The 14,570-nt window shown below is 45.3% G+C and overlaps 1 protein-coding gene across 8 annotated transcripts in view; it reads left to right on the top strand.

The window, feature by feature from the left end:
- Positions 1-8,249: 8,249 nt before the first annotated feature.
- IDO2 (indoleamine 2,3-dioxygenase 2) overlaps positions 8,250-14,570 on the top strand; it is a 53,843-nt gene continuing 47,522 nt past the window's right edge. For 3 of the 8 annotated variants that reach the window (XM_053578651.1, XM_053578650.1, XM_053578652.1), the window contains exon 1: positions 8,380-8,974. In XM_053578651.1, coding sequence (XP_053434626.1) covers positions 8,876-8,974 — 99 coding nt within the window. In that variant the 5' untranslated portion in view covers positions 8,380-8,875. Of the gene's footprint in view, positions 8,975-14,570 lie in introns of all 8 variants that reach the window. The other 5 variants (XM_053578646.1, XM_053578647.1, XM_053578648.1 and 2 more) reach the window with 5 other exon arrangements.

Below are 14,570 nucleotides of genomic sequence, written 5' to 3'. Positions count from 1 at the left end.
ACAACCCTGTCAGTCAAGTCAAAAGAGCTTTTTTTTTTTTTTAAAGTCTGTGTTGACTTTGAAAGCATAAGAGGAAAAATTAAAAAAAAATAAAGGTATAAGAGGCAGGGTAAATGAGGAAAGGGAAAAACAGAATTAATGTCTCTTAAAGAGTATCTTTTGGAGAATATATTTCTTAGACCCTTAATTCTTCAAGAATGCTGACAAAATTACCTCCCACCTGTTCATTCATTTTTTTTTTTTTTTGGTTTTTGGCCAGGGCTGGGTTTGAACTTGCCACCTCCGGCATATGGGACCGGCGCCCTACTCCTTGAGCCACAGGTGCCGCCCAGAATCCCTTTTTTTTTTTAGAGATTGAGTCTCACTTTATGGCCCTTGGTACCACCTGTTCATTCTTATTTGAGAACCACTATTTCAGATCATCACCTAACGCAAACCAAGGAACTAACTTTTAGGAATTCTCTCTCAACTCTTGCACAATTGTGTTTTTTGTTTTGTTTTGTTTGCTTTCTGAGGTAAGGTCTTGCTGTCACCCCAGCTAGAGTGCAGTGACATCATTATAGCTCACTGCAACCTCAGACTCCTGGGCTCAAGTGATTCCCTGCCTCAGGCTCCCAAGTAGCTGAGAGTACAGGCGTGTACCACCACACCCGGCAATTTGTTTCTGTTTTTAATAGAGACAGGGTGGTTGCTCTTGCTCAGGGTGGTCTAAAACTCCTGACCTCAACCAATCCACCAGTGGTGGCCTCCTAAAGTGTTAGGATTACAGGTGTGAACTGTTTTTTTTTTTTATTCTCTTCCAGGGCATGCCATTTTTGCCCTTACATAGAGATTGTGGCTGCGTGAGTGTACGTGTTATTTTGCTTTTAATTTGTCCGTTTGGTATGGATAAATCCATGGCTTTTTCATTTTTGCATTATAAAACTTAGCAATGTATTTAATAAAAGAAGAATAAATGAATACGATATTGATTCAGAATATCACCTCATCAATAGGGTTAAATCTGATCCTATAAGCATTAGAATCCCATTTGTTCAATTACCATTTAACAGATAAAAGGTGATAGTTGCTGAGTAGATACTAGTGACAGAAAGATTAAGGGCACCAACTCCACCCTCAAAGAACTTGCTGGTGGCCAATTAAACAAGTGGATTATTATAACCCAGTGGGGTAAAGGCTGCATGGACGTAAATGCAGGGTAGGCAGCAGCAGGGGAAGGGAGCTTCCCCTACACAAAACCGAGAAGGGGAGGGTGGTACGGAAAGTGCTGTGTGGCAAGAATAGGCCTTCCTAGATGAGGTCATATGTGGACGTGTTTTAAAGGGTGATTAATGCATATGTCCGTGAGCAACAGCATGTTAGAAGATTCCAGGAAGAGAAAGAAAGGGCTCGGTGTCTGTGGCTCAAACGGCTGAGGCACCAGCCACATACACCTGAGCTGGTGGGTTCGAATCCAGCCCTGGCCTGCCAAACAACAATGATGGCTGCAACCAAAAAAATAGCTGGGCGTTGTGGCGGGCGCCTGTGGTCCCAGCTACTTGAGAGGTGGAGGCAAGAGAATTGCTTAAGCCCCGGAGTTGGAGGTTGCTGTGAGCTGTGATGCCACGGCACTCTACCAAGGGTGACAGCTTGAGGCTTTGTCTCAAAAAAAAAACAATGTGCAATGTCTCTTTGCACTGACAACTTGCCAAAAAAATTAAAAAAGGAAAGAAAGAAAGGAAGGAAGAAAGAAAGGCAGAGCCCAACAGTATACACGTGGTCTGCTTGAGGGAGGTCACACAGACTGAAGTATAACAGAATAGGAAGGTGGGCGGCGCCTGTGGCTCAAGGAGTAGGGCGCTGGTCCCATATGCCGGAGGTGGTGGGTTCAAACCCAGCCCCGGCCAAAAAAAAAAAGAATAGGAAGGTGATTGGAGTGGGGAGAGACAGGCTGGGTAGGTTGGTGAAGCTAAACCGTGACATCTTCCAGGGCCCACAAGGAGGTAGTTTGGGTGTATTCTGAAAACAAAGGGAAAGATTATTTTTTAAGAGACAAGGTCTCGGGTACAACTGTCACTTGGGCTTTTCCTAATAAATGCAAACAATAGAACTTAATTGTACCCTCCTACTAAACTGAAATTAAAAAAATTACTTGAACGGTATTTGCAACTTTTCTTAAGTTTGTCTCAAAATAAATAGGAATAAATATGGGGGAAAAGAGAAAGAAAGAGTCTTAGGATCTTGCTCTGTCACCCTGGGTAGAGTGCATGGCATCCTAGCTCACAGCAACCTCAAACTCTTGGGTTCAAGCGATTGTCTTGCCTCAGCATCTCAAATAGCTGGGCTATAGGTGCCCACCATGATGACTGGCTAGTTTTTGTATTTTTAGTAGAGATGGGGTCTGGTTCTTGCCCAGGCTGGTCTCAAACTCCTGAGCTCAAGGGATCCAACCTCCTCAGCTTCTCAGAGTGCTGCGATCATAGGTGTGAACCAAAGGCTTGGCTAGAGATTTTAAGTGGAGAAATGACTTTATTATATCTAAATAGATGAATGATATTTGAATGAGTGGTTGCAAGCTTTTTTAAAATAATTAACTATTTAAATAATAAGTATGTAAATAACTTCAGGAGGAGTTGGAAAGAAAAAATGCAACGCCCATAATCCCAGTACTCTGGGAGTCCAAGGAGGGGGATTGCTTGAGCTCAGGAGTTTGAGACCAGCCTGAGCAAGAATGAGATCACATCTCTACTAAAATAGAAAAACTAGCCAGGCTTTATGGTGGGCGTTTGTAGTCCCAGCTACTTGGAAGGCTGAGGCAAGAGGATCTCTCTCTTTCTTTTTTTTTTCAGAGACAGAGTCTCACTTTATTGACCTTGGTAGAGTGCTGTGGCATCACAGCTCACAGCAACCTCCAACTCCTGGGCTTAGGTGATTCTCTTTCCTCAGCCTCCTGAGTAGCTGAGACTACAGGCGCCCTCCACAATGCCTGGCTATTTTTTTATTGCAGTTTGGGCCGGGCCTGGTTCGAACCTGCCACCCTCAGTATATGGGGCCGATGTCCTACCCACTGAGCCACAGGTGCCACCCAAGAGGATCTCTTGAACCCAGGAGTTTGAAGGCACAGCACTCTACCCAGGGTGACAGAGGGAGACTTTGTCTCAAAAGAAAAAAGAAATGCAGGGGTGAGGTGAGAAGCAAGGTGATAATGACTGCAGGGGGAAGAACTGGGAGGCTGGGTGAGCAATTCAAGCCTACACTGATGGGAGAACATTGCAGGGTTGGCTCTGAGGCAGAGAGGTCAGTCAGGTCATCACGATGGTGTAATTTTTCCAACTGTAAACGTCAAGTGACTTAAAATGCTAATGGTGGATTGCAAACAAAGAGGAACAAGAAGAAGAATTACAGCAGCAGGCCTGGCAAGACCGGGGCTCTGCTGCATGTGGCTCTGAGGGAGGACTGACCACCTGGCCTCTGGCAGGTCAGCTCTGGCAGCAGAAGTGATGGGGCCAGCTCCGTGGGCAGTCACCTGGGGCCTTGCCTGCAGGACACCACCCTTGGCCTAATGTTCTGTTGTCGGTCTTAAAATTATTAAATTTGCCAGCTCCATCCATGTAAACATAAAAGAGGTAAAATATTCTTTTTAGTAAAGTATCTCAGGAATGGAAAAAAGTATCCAATGTACTCAGCACTACTGTGAAACCAATTTATAATCACTCACACTTGCATATGAAAAATGAAACACAACTTTAGCCTAGGATGAAGGAGGGAAGGGGAGGGAGAGGTGAGGGGCGGGGGTGGGAGGGATAGAAGGGGATAGTAGGGGAACCACAGCTTTGGAGCACATTGCAAGTACAAGGTGGATCTATCATGTGTAGAACACAAATGTCCTAATGCTATAATCGGGTAAATGAGGTGAAAGCTATGCTGATTAGTATGATGTAAGCACTCCAAGTTGTACAAATAATCAACACATTGAAAATGGCACGAATGTATTTATGATCTATGTACAAAAGACTTAATAAAAAAAATTATTGGTAAATTTGAACAAAGAAACTTATGTTTATGTTTATCACTGGCCCTCAAATTATACTGCTATTTCTGAGAAACACCATTCACTATGCCAGGAAGTCCCAAAAGGCGAGTTTCCATTCTGGTCAGGACACAGTCAGTGATCAGCAGAGCTCAGACCTGCGACGCTTTCTGCTTACAGCCTTCGGCTAGTGATTGGGGATTTTTTTTTAAGCCTTAATGGATATCACCTAGTAAATGTTTGCCAGCTGAGTTAGGTCATGTGAAGCCTCTCTGGCTCTCAGACTGGAGGATATGTGGGTCTGAGAATCAGGAAAGATCTAAGCAGAGATAAACTGTCGGGAGGCGTCAGCCTGGATCACCTAGGAAGAGGGGGCAGAGTAAGAAGAGAGTCAGGTGAGCCCAGAACTATGGAGATGACCAACAATGAGCCAGAAAAACAGAGAGGAACAGCCAGAGAGGAGAAGCCAGGCTTCCTGTGGCCAGAGTGATGGCTCTAAGTCAGATTGTTGGTCCTGGTCCTGGCTCTGCCATGCACCAAAAGTGTACTGTGAGACTTTAACCAAGCTTCCCTGAGCTGCAACATCCTTGGCTGAATTACAGGACCTGGGATGATAACAGGACCTGACTTGCAGGGCTCTTGTGAGGGTCTGATGAACTTCTCCATGGCAGAAGTTTACTCTGCGACTCAGCACAGAACACAGTTTGGTGACTGTTAGCTATTACTCATCATTGGTCATTATCGTTAACTGCCATAAAATGAAGAGAAACAGATTTTGTGAAAGATGTCAAGAAGAGAAAAAGTTAAAAAAAAAAACAAAACCAAAAAAAAAAAGTAGGTTGAAATGCCAGAAGCCTGAGTACTTAATCAAGGAAAGGACTAAAAAGTCCCTGTTGACATTAGAAACAAGGACGTGATTAACGGGCTGGCCGGGAAGGGCCCCATTGAACCAGGGCTGTTCTGTCGATTGTTTTGACCGTTCAGATTTAGGACTTTATCAGCGTGGAAAGCGAAACTTGGCATATCTGATGTTACTCTCAGTAAACACGTGAATGTGGCCCTAAAGTTTTCGATTATAAACGTTTTCTTCTTTTTCTAATTTCCATTTCCAGAAGGCCCTACTACCCCATTTCAAAGAAATGGAACCCTCGGTATGTCCTGACACTACTGTAATTCACAGGAATGCTGAGTATGGACCCCAGGGCTCTGACACTCCCAGCCCTCCTGTTAGGAGAGGAAGTTTCCAAGCACAGTTACATCGTACCCAACTTCCTTTTAATAAATAAGATGCCAGACAGTGCTTCACGCGGGGTGTGGCCCTGTGCCCCCTTCTGCAGGGAGCATTTCTAGGAGTTAAGTGGAACAGCAGGGACAGGCACACAGGTCTATGTAACATTAAGACCGCAGTTCTAGAAATTCAGGGTCCATGACGAGGCTCCCAGACATCACTGATTCAATCAATACTTAGTGAGCACCAGACATTGGACTTGCTGCGAAAGGAAAATACAAAATTGGGTGCCGTATGTGTTCTGTTTCCAAGGGGCTTATCATCTGATAGGTGAGACAAGGTGAAAATCTCAGTAATGGTCAATTCCAGTAGAACTTGACAGGTTGGGGGAAAGAGGTACAGACTGATAGTAGAACTTCACAGAAAGAAAGAATAGTTCTGAAAAATGGTTCACGGTACTATGATCACAAAAGGCAGGTGCAGTTTATATTGGGAACGTTCCAATCCGCCCTTCTAGCTACTTGGATATGTATACACAATAAATTACGGTTAACTTCAGCTGCGGGGCTGTGCTGCAGAACAGTGGAACTTGTTTCTTCTAATTCAACAATCGTTTTTTGTTTTTAAGACTAGTCAAGTGCAGTAGTGAGATTAACTACAGTTTTGTACGCACTAACCAGCCGCTCCCACCACACCCCCAGCCTCCGATAGCACTCTACAAAGAAATCATAAGTATCTGAGGTGACGAGGACGCTTGCTTTGATCCTTACGTACTGCGTACAGGTACCAAGACATCACATGTACCTAATGAAGGTGTATAATTCTTGTGTGTTGTGCGTTAATTAAAAATTAATATAAAAACTTATAAATAGAGCAAATAAATAAAGATGTCACAGACATCTCTGAGTGCCAGACCAAGAAAAGTTGAACTTTATTTCACTGCCCACTTGAATGCTTGTTCTGGCAGGACCTGGGATATTTACAGACCCACAAGTAACAGGGGTCTGGACTTTGGGAACAAGAAAACAGGAGCCTGGGGATGAGAATTGATGGGGTAGGATCAGATGGAAACACATCTGAACACCGAAGAAGATAGATGGTTGTAATTACTCTGCAGATATCTGTGTGCCCAGGACTGAAACAAAAAAAGGAGGCAATGACTAAAACAAAAGATGGATAGTGAGACCAGCAGGAAAGGAGATCGAGTACAGCACATTAAAGATTCCCGGAGTGGTGGTCGGCCCCTGTGGCTCAGTGAGTAGGGCGCTGGCCCCATATACCAAGGGTGGCAGGTTCAAACCCGCCCCCGGCCAAACTGCAACAAAAAATAGCCAGGCGTTGTGGCGGGTGCCTGTAGTCCCACCTACTCAGGAGGCTGAGGCAAGAGAATCACCTAAGCCCAAGAGCTGGAGGTTGCTGTGAGCTGTGACGCCACAGCACTCTACCGAGGGTGACAAAGTGAGACTCTGTCTCTGCAAAACAAACAAACAAACAAAGAAAACAAAAAGATTCCCAGCGTGGGGAGAAAGCAGCATGAGGGATAGAATGTCCACTGTTGTATGTGAAGTGCTTCATTAATTCATCACATCACATCTCTGGGGTAAGCATTACTTATTTCCTATAGATGCAGAAACAGAGGCAGCCCAGAATTTTAAGTTACTTGCTCAAAGGGCCACATAGCTAATGGGTTATAGAACAGAGATTAATACTCTGGTGAGCCTGAACCAGTAACAGGAGGACAGGCCCCCTTGAGAGGCTGCAATCAGGATTCTAGGCCAGCTCTGAAGCCAACGTCCAGAGTGAAAGTCACCCTGGCCTTGGCAAGTCACCTCATCCCGATTAATGTCGGGTTACTCATGTTTAATGAGGGTTTTGAGCCACATCATTTTCCATGCCTCTTTCAGTTCTGACCTTTTATGATTCTATGGCTTTACTGCGTTTCAGTAAACGCTCCAGAGGGTGCAGAGGCGATGGGAGGAAGCAGGTATGACCATGTGTATAAAGGAGATTCCTTTTCATCTGCGAGTGAAGGCAGGAACGAGAGGATGGCAAACACACAAAGTCTGAGAAACTGCACGTGGGAAGTGTAAGATCCTGAACTGCAAAACCGGCTGGACAGTTTTCCTTACAATAAAAACTCTGTACAAATTAAATACAGAAGGAATGTATCCCAATATAATAAAGGTCATATATGACAAATCCACACTCACATCATACTGACCAGGGGAAGATGTTTACTACTTTCTTCTGAGAACTGGAACAGGGCAAGGATGTTGGCTCTTACCCACCTTCCCACGCAGTACTGGAAATCCTGGCCAGACTAATCAGAGAGGGGAAGGAGGTGGCTGAGCGTGGCTCTCAGGAGCCTCAGAATGGGCCATAAATCAGTTAGGCTGCTTTTGGGCACACAACCTTCAAAACTGAAACCTCTCCCTCTGTGGGAACAGTTCACTGAGTTATTACAGCTTGTAGCTTTTCTAAGTATCTTAGAGAAAGGGAAGATGGAGAGGTGTGCCTAGATAAATTAGCACCTGAATAAATTTATTTACAACCTTATGACCTAAGTTCAGGGTTCACTGGGCAAAAGTTGGGGCCTTCAGAATTTCCCCAGTGCAGACCTGTGAACGGTGGACATCGTACCGGGCTCTGTACAGACTGGAATTCTAACCGTGATGGCACCTTGAACAGACTAAAAGCAGCCTGATCTGGTAAACAGGGTAATGGCCTGAAAATTGAGAAACATTAGCTCAAGTCCTCTCTCTGCCAATGAATAGTAGCGGCACACTGGACAGGCTATTCCCATGCGTGTGACTCTGCTCACTGATCTGTAAACACCGGGGGTATCCTACTTCCTAAGTAAAGTCACCCCTTTTCATGGTGGGTTCTGAAAAGTTGTTTGATAAGAGTACAGAGTTGAATGTAATCATATGTCCAGGTGTTTTCAAGTCTGTCAGTATCTGTTATCTCATTTATTAAACTTAAAAATATATATTTTACTTTAATATGATCAAAGATTTCAAAAAATATTAAATATTATTTCTTAAATACAAACAATAGTCATTGTAGACTATTTTGTTCAAACGGCATACAAAACCCCTCAGAGCTTCCGGTAAGCCCTCCGAGTCCTCTTCCCAGCCTCCTCACCCACCATCGCTGACACAACTGCCAGAATGTAACTTCTAGTTTTAATAGTTCACTCCCTTGGGACATCTGTGGCCCAGCTGGGTCACCACGGACCAGATTCCTACCAGGATACATGATCAGGTATGTCTATCTAGTTCAATCTCCTGTTCCAAAGTGGAAGAAATTCCTCTGTGGGTTTAAAACCAATCTTCTCCTATTATAGGTGTGGGTGTGACAAGGAGAGTTTTTTTATGGGGGCTTGTGTGTGTGAGAATCAGTTTACTTTGCCAATCTGTCTTCATCAGCAGTCTTGAACTGTTTGCTCAGCCTTGTCTCAGAGAAAGCTCATGGCAGTCTGGAATTCAACCTCAGGGCAAAGTTCTCCCCTCTTGCTGACACACTGCACAGCCAACTGCGACCAGAAGATCCAGTTTTGAAGTTTCTGAACCTGGGTCTTGGATGCATTCGGCTGTCTATACTGTGGCGGCTTCAGTGCAGACACTTCAAACAAAATAATGGAGCCCCAAAGACAGAGCACGAAGACAGAGCTGCCGTTGTCCTTAGGAAGGTTCCACATCTCAGAAGAGTACGGCTTTCTTCTTCCAAACCCTCTGGTAAGCATAGAGGCGCGGACCAGGTCAGAAATAAGTTTCTTGAGATGTTGGTTGGTTGTTTTTCTTTCTTTTTTTGGTAAATGTATGTGGTTATTAGGGGAGATACAATATGAACACCAACCCATCAACAGGAGAAAGATGCTGATAGGACATAGGGTTATAATCTCCAGCAACAGCAGAGGATATAAATGGAACGGCTTTGTGCCAGTTTCTTCTGTTGGATTTTCACTTAGACCAGGAAAATTGTACGCAAATGTGTAGGTATCAAGAAAAAGAATGAACTTAAAGATAAATTATGTACACAAATATGGACCCTGGGGCTTTCAAGGTGTGTTCTCCTGCATAATGTGAGGTGTTAGCAAGAAAAGGTCCTCCGACAGACACAGCTAGAACTTCTGTGTTACAAATCCTATCCTTTGCTTGGGATATATGTTGTCATGCAAATTTCTCCAAGACAGCTTACTTATAAACTGCTCTGAGTCACTACCTAATATTTTGGTGTAAATTAGTTATCTCCATTTGCTGTCAAAGCAAAACAAGAGGACAGGGGGATCTTGGGTGCTTTCCGGGTGCTGGGAAGAATTTCTGAGTAGAAGAAGGAACTCGATAACAAACAATACCTCTTTGTTGATTCTTAATTAGGGCTTAACCTGTAATTCAAATCTGTTTCATAAGCTAGGCTTTATCGACGGTTTTTTTCCCTGAATGTAGTCCAAGGCCTAGAATCTGCAAACCATCTAGTCTTAATTCCCTCCTTTTATATTTGGGGTAGCTAAAGTCTAGAGGAACCCACTTGTCCGAAGTCATTATTAGTGGCAAAAGTAGGGCTCCTACTTAAAGACCCTGGACGTCTTTTTCTATTATACCCTAAGTAAGAGCCAAGACCACAGAGTTCACAACCTCGGGAACTGATGGTGCAGACATTGCAATGACATTAGAATAAACTCCTTGCCTTCCCCATACAGTCTACTTTTCCACTTAACAGTGAATAAAGAATGATCTAGAATTCAATGAGCATTCAGCCCACCCTGATGCTTATTTATTTCTAAGTGTTATTGGAAAGATATAAATGATGAGGAGAACTATTTGCTGCTTTCAAAATTCTCTGCAGAGAGCTGTCAGGATTGAGCCAAGTCACAAATCTGCAAGGAACTTGGGCGTGGGAAGCGGAGATGACGGGCTCTGTGCAGAGCAGGGCTGTGGTCCAGAGGACCCAACTGTGTGCTCTGACACCGAGGACCAAGTGTCTCCACTGGCCAGCTACTGAATGGGGTCCTGAGATGTGAGACTTTCAGTGCTAAACTTGGAAAGTCCTGAGAAAACCAAAATGAGTCAGTCACCCTAATTTGCATGTATTGGTTCCTGTGGTTTGGAGTGAACCACCAATGTCTGGCCCCCAGTTTTCACATTTGTTGGATGGAGATCTGGGGCCAACTCCACGAGGCTGCAGTGCACAACCAACAGGAAAGCACCTTGATAAAGGCAGTGTGAAGCCTAAAAAGAGGCCCCCGAGTTCCAGTCCAGACTTGTTAGAAACTCCATTCTTTGTTTTTAGAGACAGAGTCTTGCTATGTCACCCTCAGTAGAGTGCTGTGGCGTCACAGCTCACAGCAACCTTGAACTCTTGGGCTCAAGTGATTCTCTTGCCTCAGCCTCCCAAGTAGCTGGGACTACAGGCGCCCACCACACTGCCAGGCTATTTTTTGGTTGTAGTTGACATTGTTGTTTGAACCTGCTGGCCTCAGTGTACGTGGCCGGTGCCCTAACTGCTGAGCTATAGGCACTAAGGCAGAAACTCCATTCTTGACACCTGTAATCTAGCATTTTGGAAGACCAAGGCCTCAGGACTTGAGTTCTGGAGTTCAAGATCAGCCTGAGTAAGAGCAAGACCTGTCTCTACCAAAAAATGGAAAAATTAGCCAGGCCTGGTGGCATGTGCCTGTAGTCCCAGCTCTGGGCAGGCTGAGGCAGAAAGATCTCTTGAGCTCTAGAGTTTAAGGTTGCTGTGAGCTGTGACGACATGTCTTCCCTCTAGCTTGGGGGGTAGAAGGAGACGGTGTCTCAGGCAAACAAACAGACAGACCTCCATTCTGGCTTAGCCTGTCACGCTTTCATTAGGATTAAATATGCAGGTGGTGCCTGTGGCTCAAAGGAGTAGGGCGCCGGCCCCATATACCGGAGGTGGTGGGTTCGAACCTGGCCCCAGCCAAAAACTGAAGAAAAAAAAAAAAAGGGATTAAATATGCACACTGCCCTGGGAAAACTAGTACCGCACAGTCGGCACACATCAGACAGGGCCAACTCGCGCAGTTCCTCTCTTCGCTGTTCCCTTTTTTGTAAATATAGGAACTAGGTGAGAAACAGTGTAGCATCAAGCTCCTGAGACCTTCTGACCCCTTAGAAGAAATTTCCATTCCCTGACAAAGTAGCTCTACTCTGATAGAGTCGTATTCCCCAGAACCCTCAAAACGCAGCGTGCTGTTTCAGTTTTCATTGTCTTTGATTTGGTGAAAATATGACCCACCTTCCTTTCTGGGAAGAGGTGGGGAAGGGCTGCACGCATGAGGAGAGACCAGGCACGGTCATCACCGGGCAGTGGTGTTGTAACCGGGGATTGTGAAATCTGGGTCAGTGCCTCTGCCCATGTGCCCAGCCAGGCGTCACCCTCATTGATGACAGTGTGGCTGGCGGGCTTCCTTCCTGCAGGTCAGCTGGCCTCAGAGAGGTTCTCTAGAATCTCTTTCAAAAGAGAGGCTTTTTTTGGTTTCTATTCTATAAAAAGTTGCTGGAAAACGTTGCTAAAAAAAAAATGTAGTCAAGCTAGTGAATAATAAAAAAAAAAATCTGATTTTGGGGAAGCGTCTGACTTGGTTTCAATTATGTTATCCCATGATTTTATAAATGCTCAAACCTTTCCTCCTTCCAGGGTTTCAGCATAGAAAATTTGTGCCTCACAGACTCGCCTTTATAAATACACCATAAAATACAGACTCGCCTTTATAAATATACCATAAAATCTTTTGTCGGGGTGGCGCCTGTGGCTCAGTGAGTAGGGCGCCAGCCCCATATACCGAGGGTGGCAGGTTCAAACCCAGCCCCGGCTGAACTGCAACCAAAAAATAGCCGGGTGCTGTGGCGGGCGTCTGTAGTCCCAGCTGCTCGGGAGGCTGAGGCAGGAGAATCGCTGAAGCCCAAGAGCTGGAGGTTGCTGTGAGTCCTTTGACATCATGGCACTCTACTGAAGGCGGTAAAGTGAGACTCTGTCTCTACAAAAAAAAAAAAAATCTTTTGTCAGATCACATCTCATGGGCATGTATGTGTGTGTGTGCTATGAGGGGGAGGGATCATTTCTCTTTAGACATAAAGGTCACAAGGAAATTACCTTGGCAGGAAAAGAGGTCACAGCAGGAGCAGGGATCCCAGATGGCAGACTCTGGAACTGAGATTTAACGATTCTGGGAAAGACTTGATGCCTCCGGCACATGAACAGTGCAGAATGTGAAGTGGTGGTGGTTCACAGGCTGTGCTCCAAGGTTACTTGAGGAATGTTTTAAAAGTCCTGATGCTGGAGCTCCACTGCAACAGCTCGTTCAGAATCTCCAGCTGGACTGGCCTCCGTGCTTGGAAGGCAGGCTGAGTGGAGGGGCAGGGAAGAGACCACTGCCTGGCCTGGCTGAGAGAGAAAGGGCTGAGCTTAAGGCAATGGCTGTGGGACTAAAAGCACCGGGAAGGGACTGGGAGTAGTTTAAGTATAATGATAAAGGCAAAGTGAAATTTTAAATGTACCACTGGGGCAGAAGAAAAGGACTGCAAACAGCCAGGTCTCTCTGCAGGGCCAGCTTCCCTTCAAGGCACAGGGAAGGACCCTTACTCGCCTTTCCGTCTCCTGGGGCTCCAGGTATGTCTTGGTTTTGTGGCAACAAAGCTCTGCCTGCCCCTTCACATGGCCTGTGTGTCTTTCCCCCACACGCCCACCTCCGTCTGCGTTTTCTCTTAATAGGACACTTGTGTTTGGCTTTAGGGCCTGCCCCGATTCAGCATGATCTCATCAAGAAAGACCCTTTTATTCCAAAGAAGGTCACATTCACAGTTTCCGAGCAGATTTGTGTGTGTGTGTGTGTGTGTGAGAGAGAGAGAGAGAGATTCAGAGAGATGCCGTTCAACCTGCTACAGGAAGTGAGGAGAAAAGATGGGAGGTTCGGTGGGGAGGGAGCAGGGACCTTAGCAATAGTAACTGAAAGCATTCTCATGTCCTGAAATCCCCAAACCTGACACTGCAGGCATCAGAGGGAGGAGGCCGATGACAGCTGAGAAGGGAGAGCACAAAACAGTCAAGAAAACGGGGGACACAGTTAAGTACCATTGAGGGCATTTGCAGCCATGATGTTAGGTCGTGTTCACCAGTGCGACCTGGTTCTCCTGAAGAAAACACACACGTTGTACGCTGTAAAATTGTAGCTTTGAGGTCAGAGGAAAGCCAAAACATGAAGACAGCACACAGGCAAGGGCAGGCACCTGCGTTAGCCCATCTGAGCTCCAGCTGCAGCTTTGCTTTTTTAATTCGAATTGTTTGGGATTCAGGCGGCACCTGTGGCTCAAAGGAGTAGGGCGTCGGCCCCATATACCAGAGGTGTTGGGTTCAAACATGGCCCCAGCCAAAAAACTGCAAAAATAAATAAATAGTTTGGGATTCATTGAGGGTACAAAGAATTAGATTACACTGATTGCATTTGTTAGATAAAGTCCCTCTTACCCTTGGACCCGACCCCAAGACATGTGCCACACACTGTAACCCCCAACCCCCTTCCTCCTTCCCTCTCTCCACTTCCTCATCCCCCTACCCCCCCTTATTAGCTCATCTGCTGCCTTCATATTAGAATTTAGTACATTGGATTCTTGCTTCTCCATTCTAATGATGCTTTACTAAGAAGAATGTGTTCCACCTCCATCCATGTTAATACAGAAGGTGTAAAGACTCCATTTTTTAAATGGCTGAATAGTATTCCATGGTGTACATATACCACACCTTGTTAATCCATTCCTGGGTTGGTGGGCATTTAGGCTCTTTCCACATTTTGGTGATTGTAAATTGAGCTGTGATAAACAGTCTAGAGTAAATGTCCTTATGATAAAAGGATTTTTTTCCTTCTGGGTAGATGCCCAGTAATGGGATTGCAGGATCAAATGGGAGGTCTAATTTCAGTTCTTTTAGCTTTGCTTTTTTTTTTTTTTTAGAGACAAAGTCTCACTTTGTCATCCTCATTAGAGTACCATGGCATCACAGCTCACAGAAACCTCCAGCTCTTGGGCTTAGGCAATTCTCTTGCCTCCGCCTCCCAAGTAGCTGGGACTATAGGCACCTGCCATAATGCCCAGCTATTTTTTTGTTGCAGTTTGGCCGGGGCCGGGTTTGAACCCACCACCTTTGGTATATGGGGTCAGCACCCTACCCAGCCACAGGTGCTGCCCTTTTAGCTTTGTTTTTAAGTAATGATGTGACCCTAGTTACATGGGAAAGGACATTTTCTTCTGCATAAATTTGAAAGGATGGACTAGAACCATGTTTCTGAAGTGGGGGATTGTGGTATATTCAGGT

Source organism: Nycticebus coucang, chromosome 24 (genome assembly GCF_027406575.1).
Source record: "Nycticebus coucang isolate mNycCou1 chromosome 24, mNycCou1.pri, whole genome shotgun sequence".
Classification (NCBI taxonomy): Eukaryota; Metazoa; Chordata; class Mammalia; order Primates; family Lorisidae; genus Nycticebus; species Nycticebus coucang.
The sequence above is the reverse complement of the archived record's forward strand: the minus strand, read 5'-3'. Positions and strand labels throughout refer to the sequence as shown.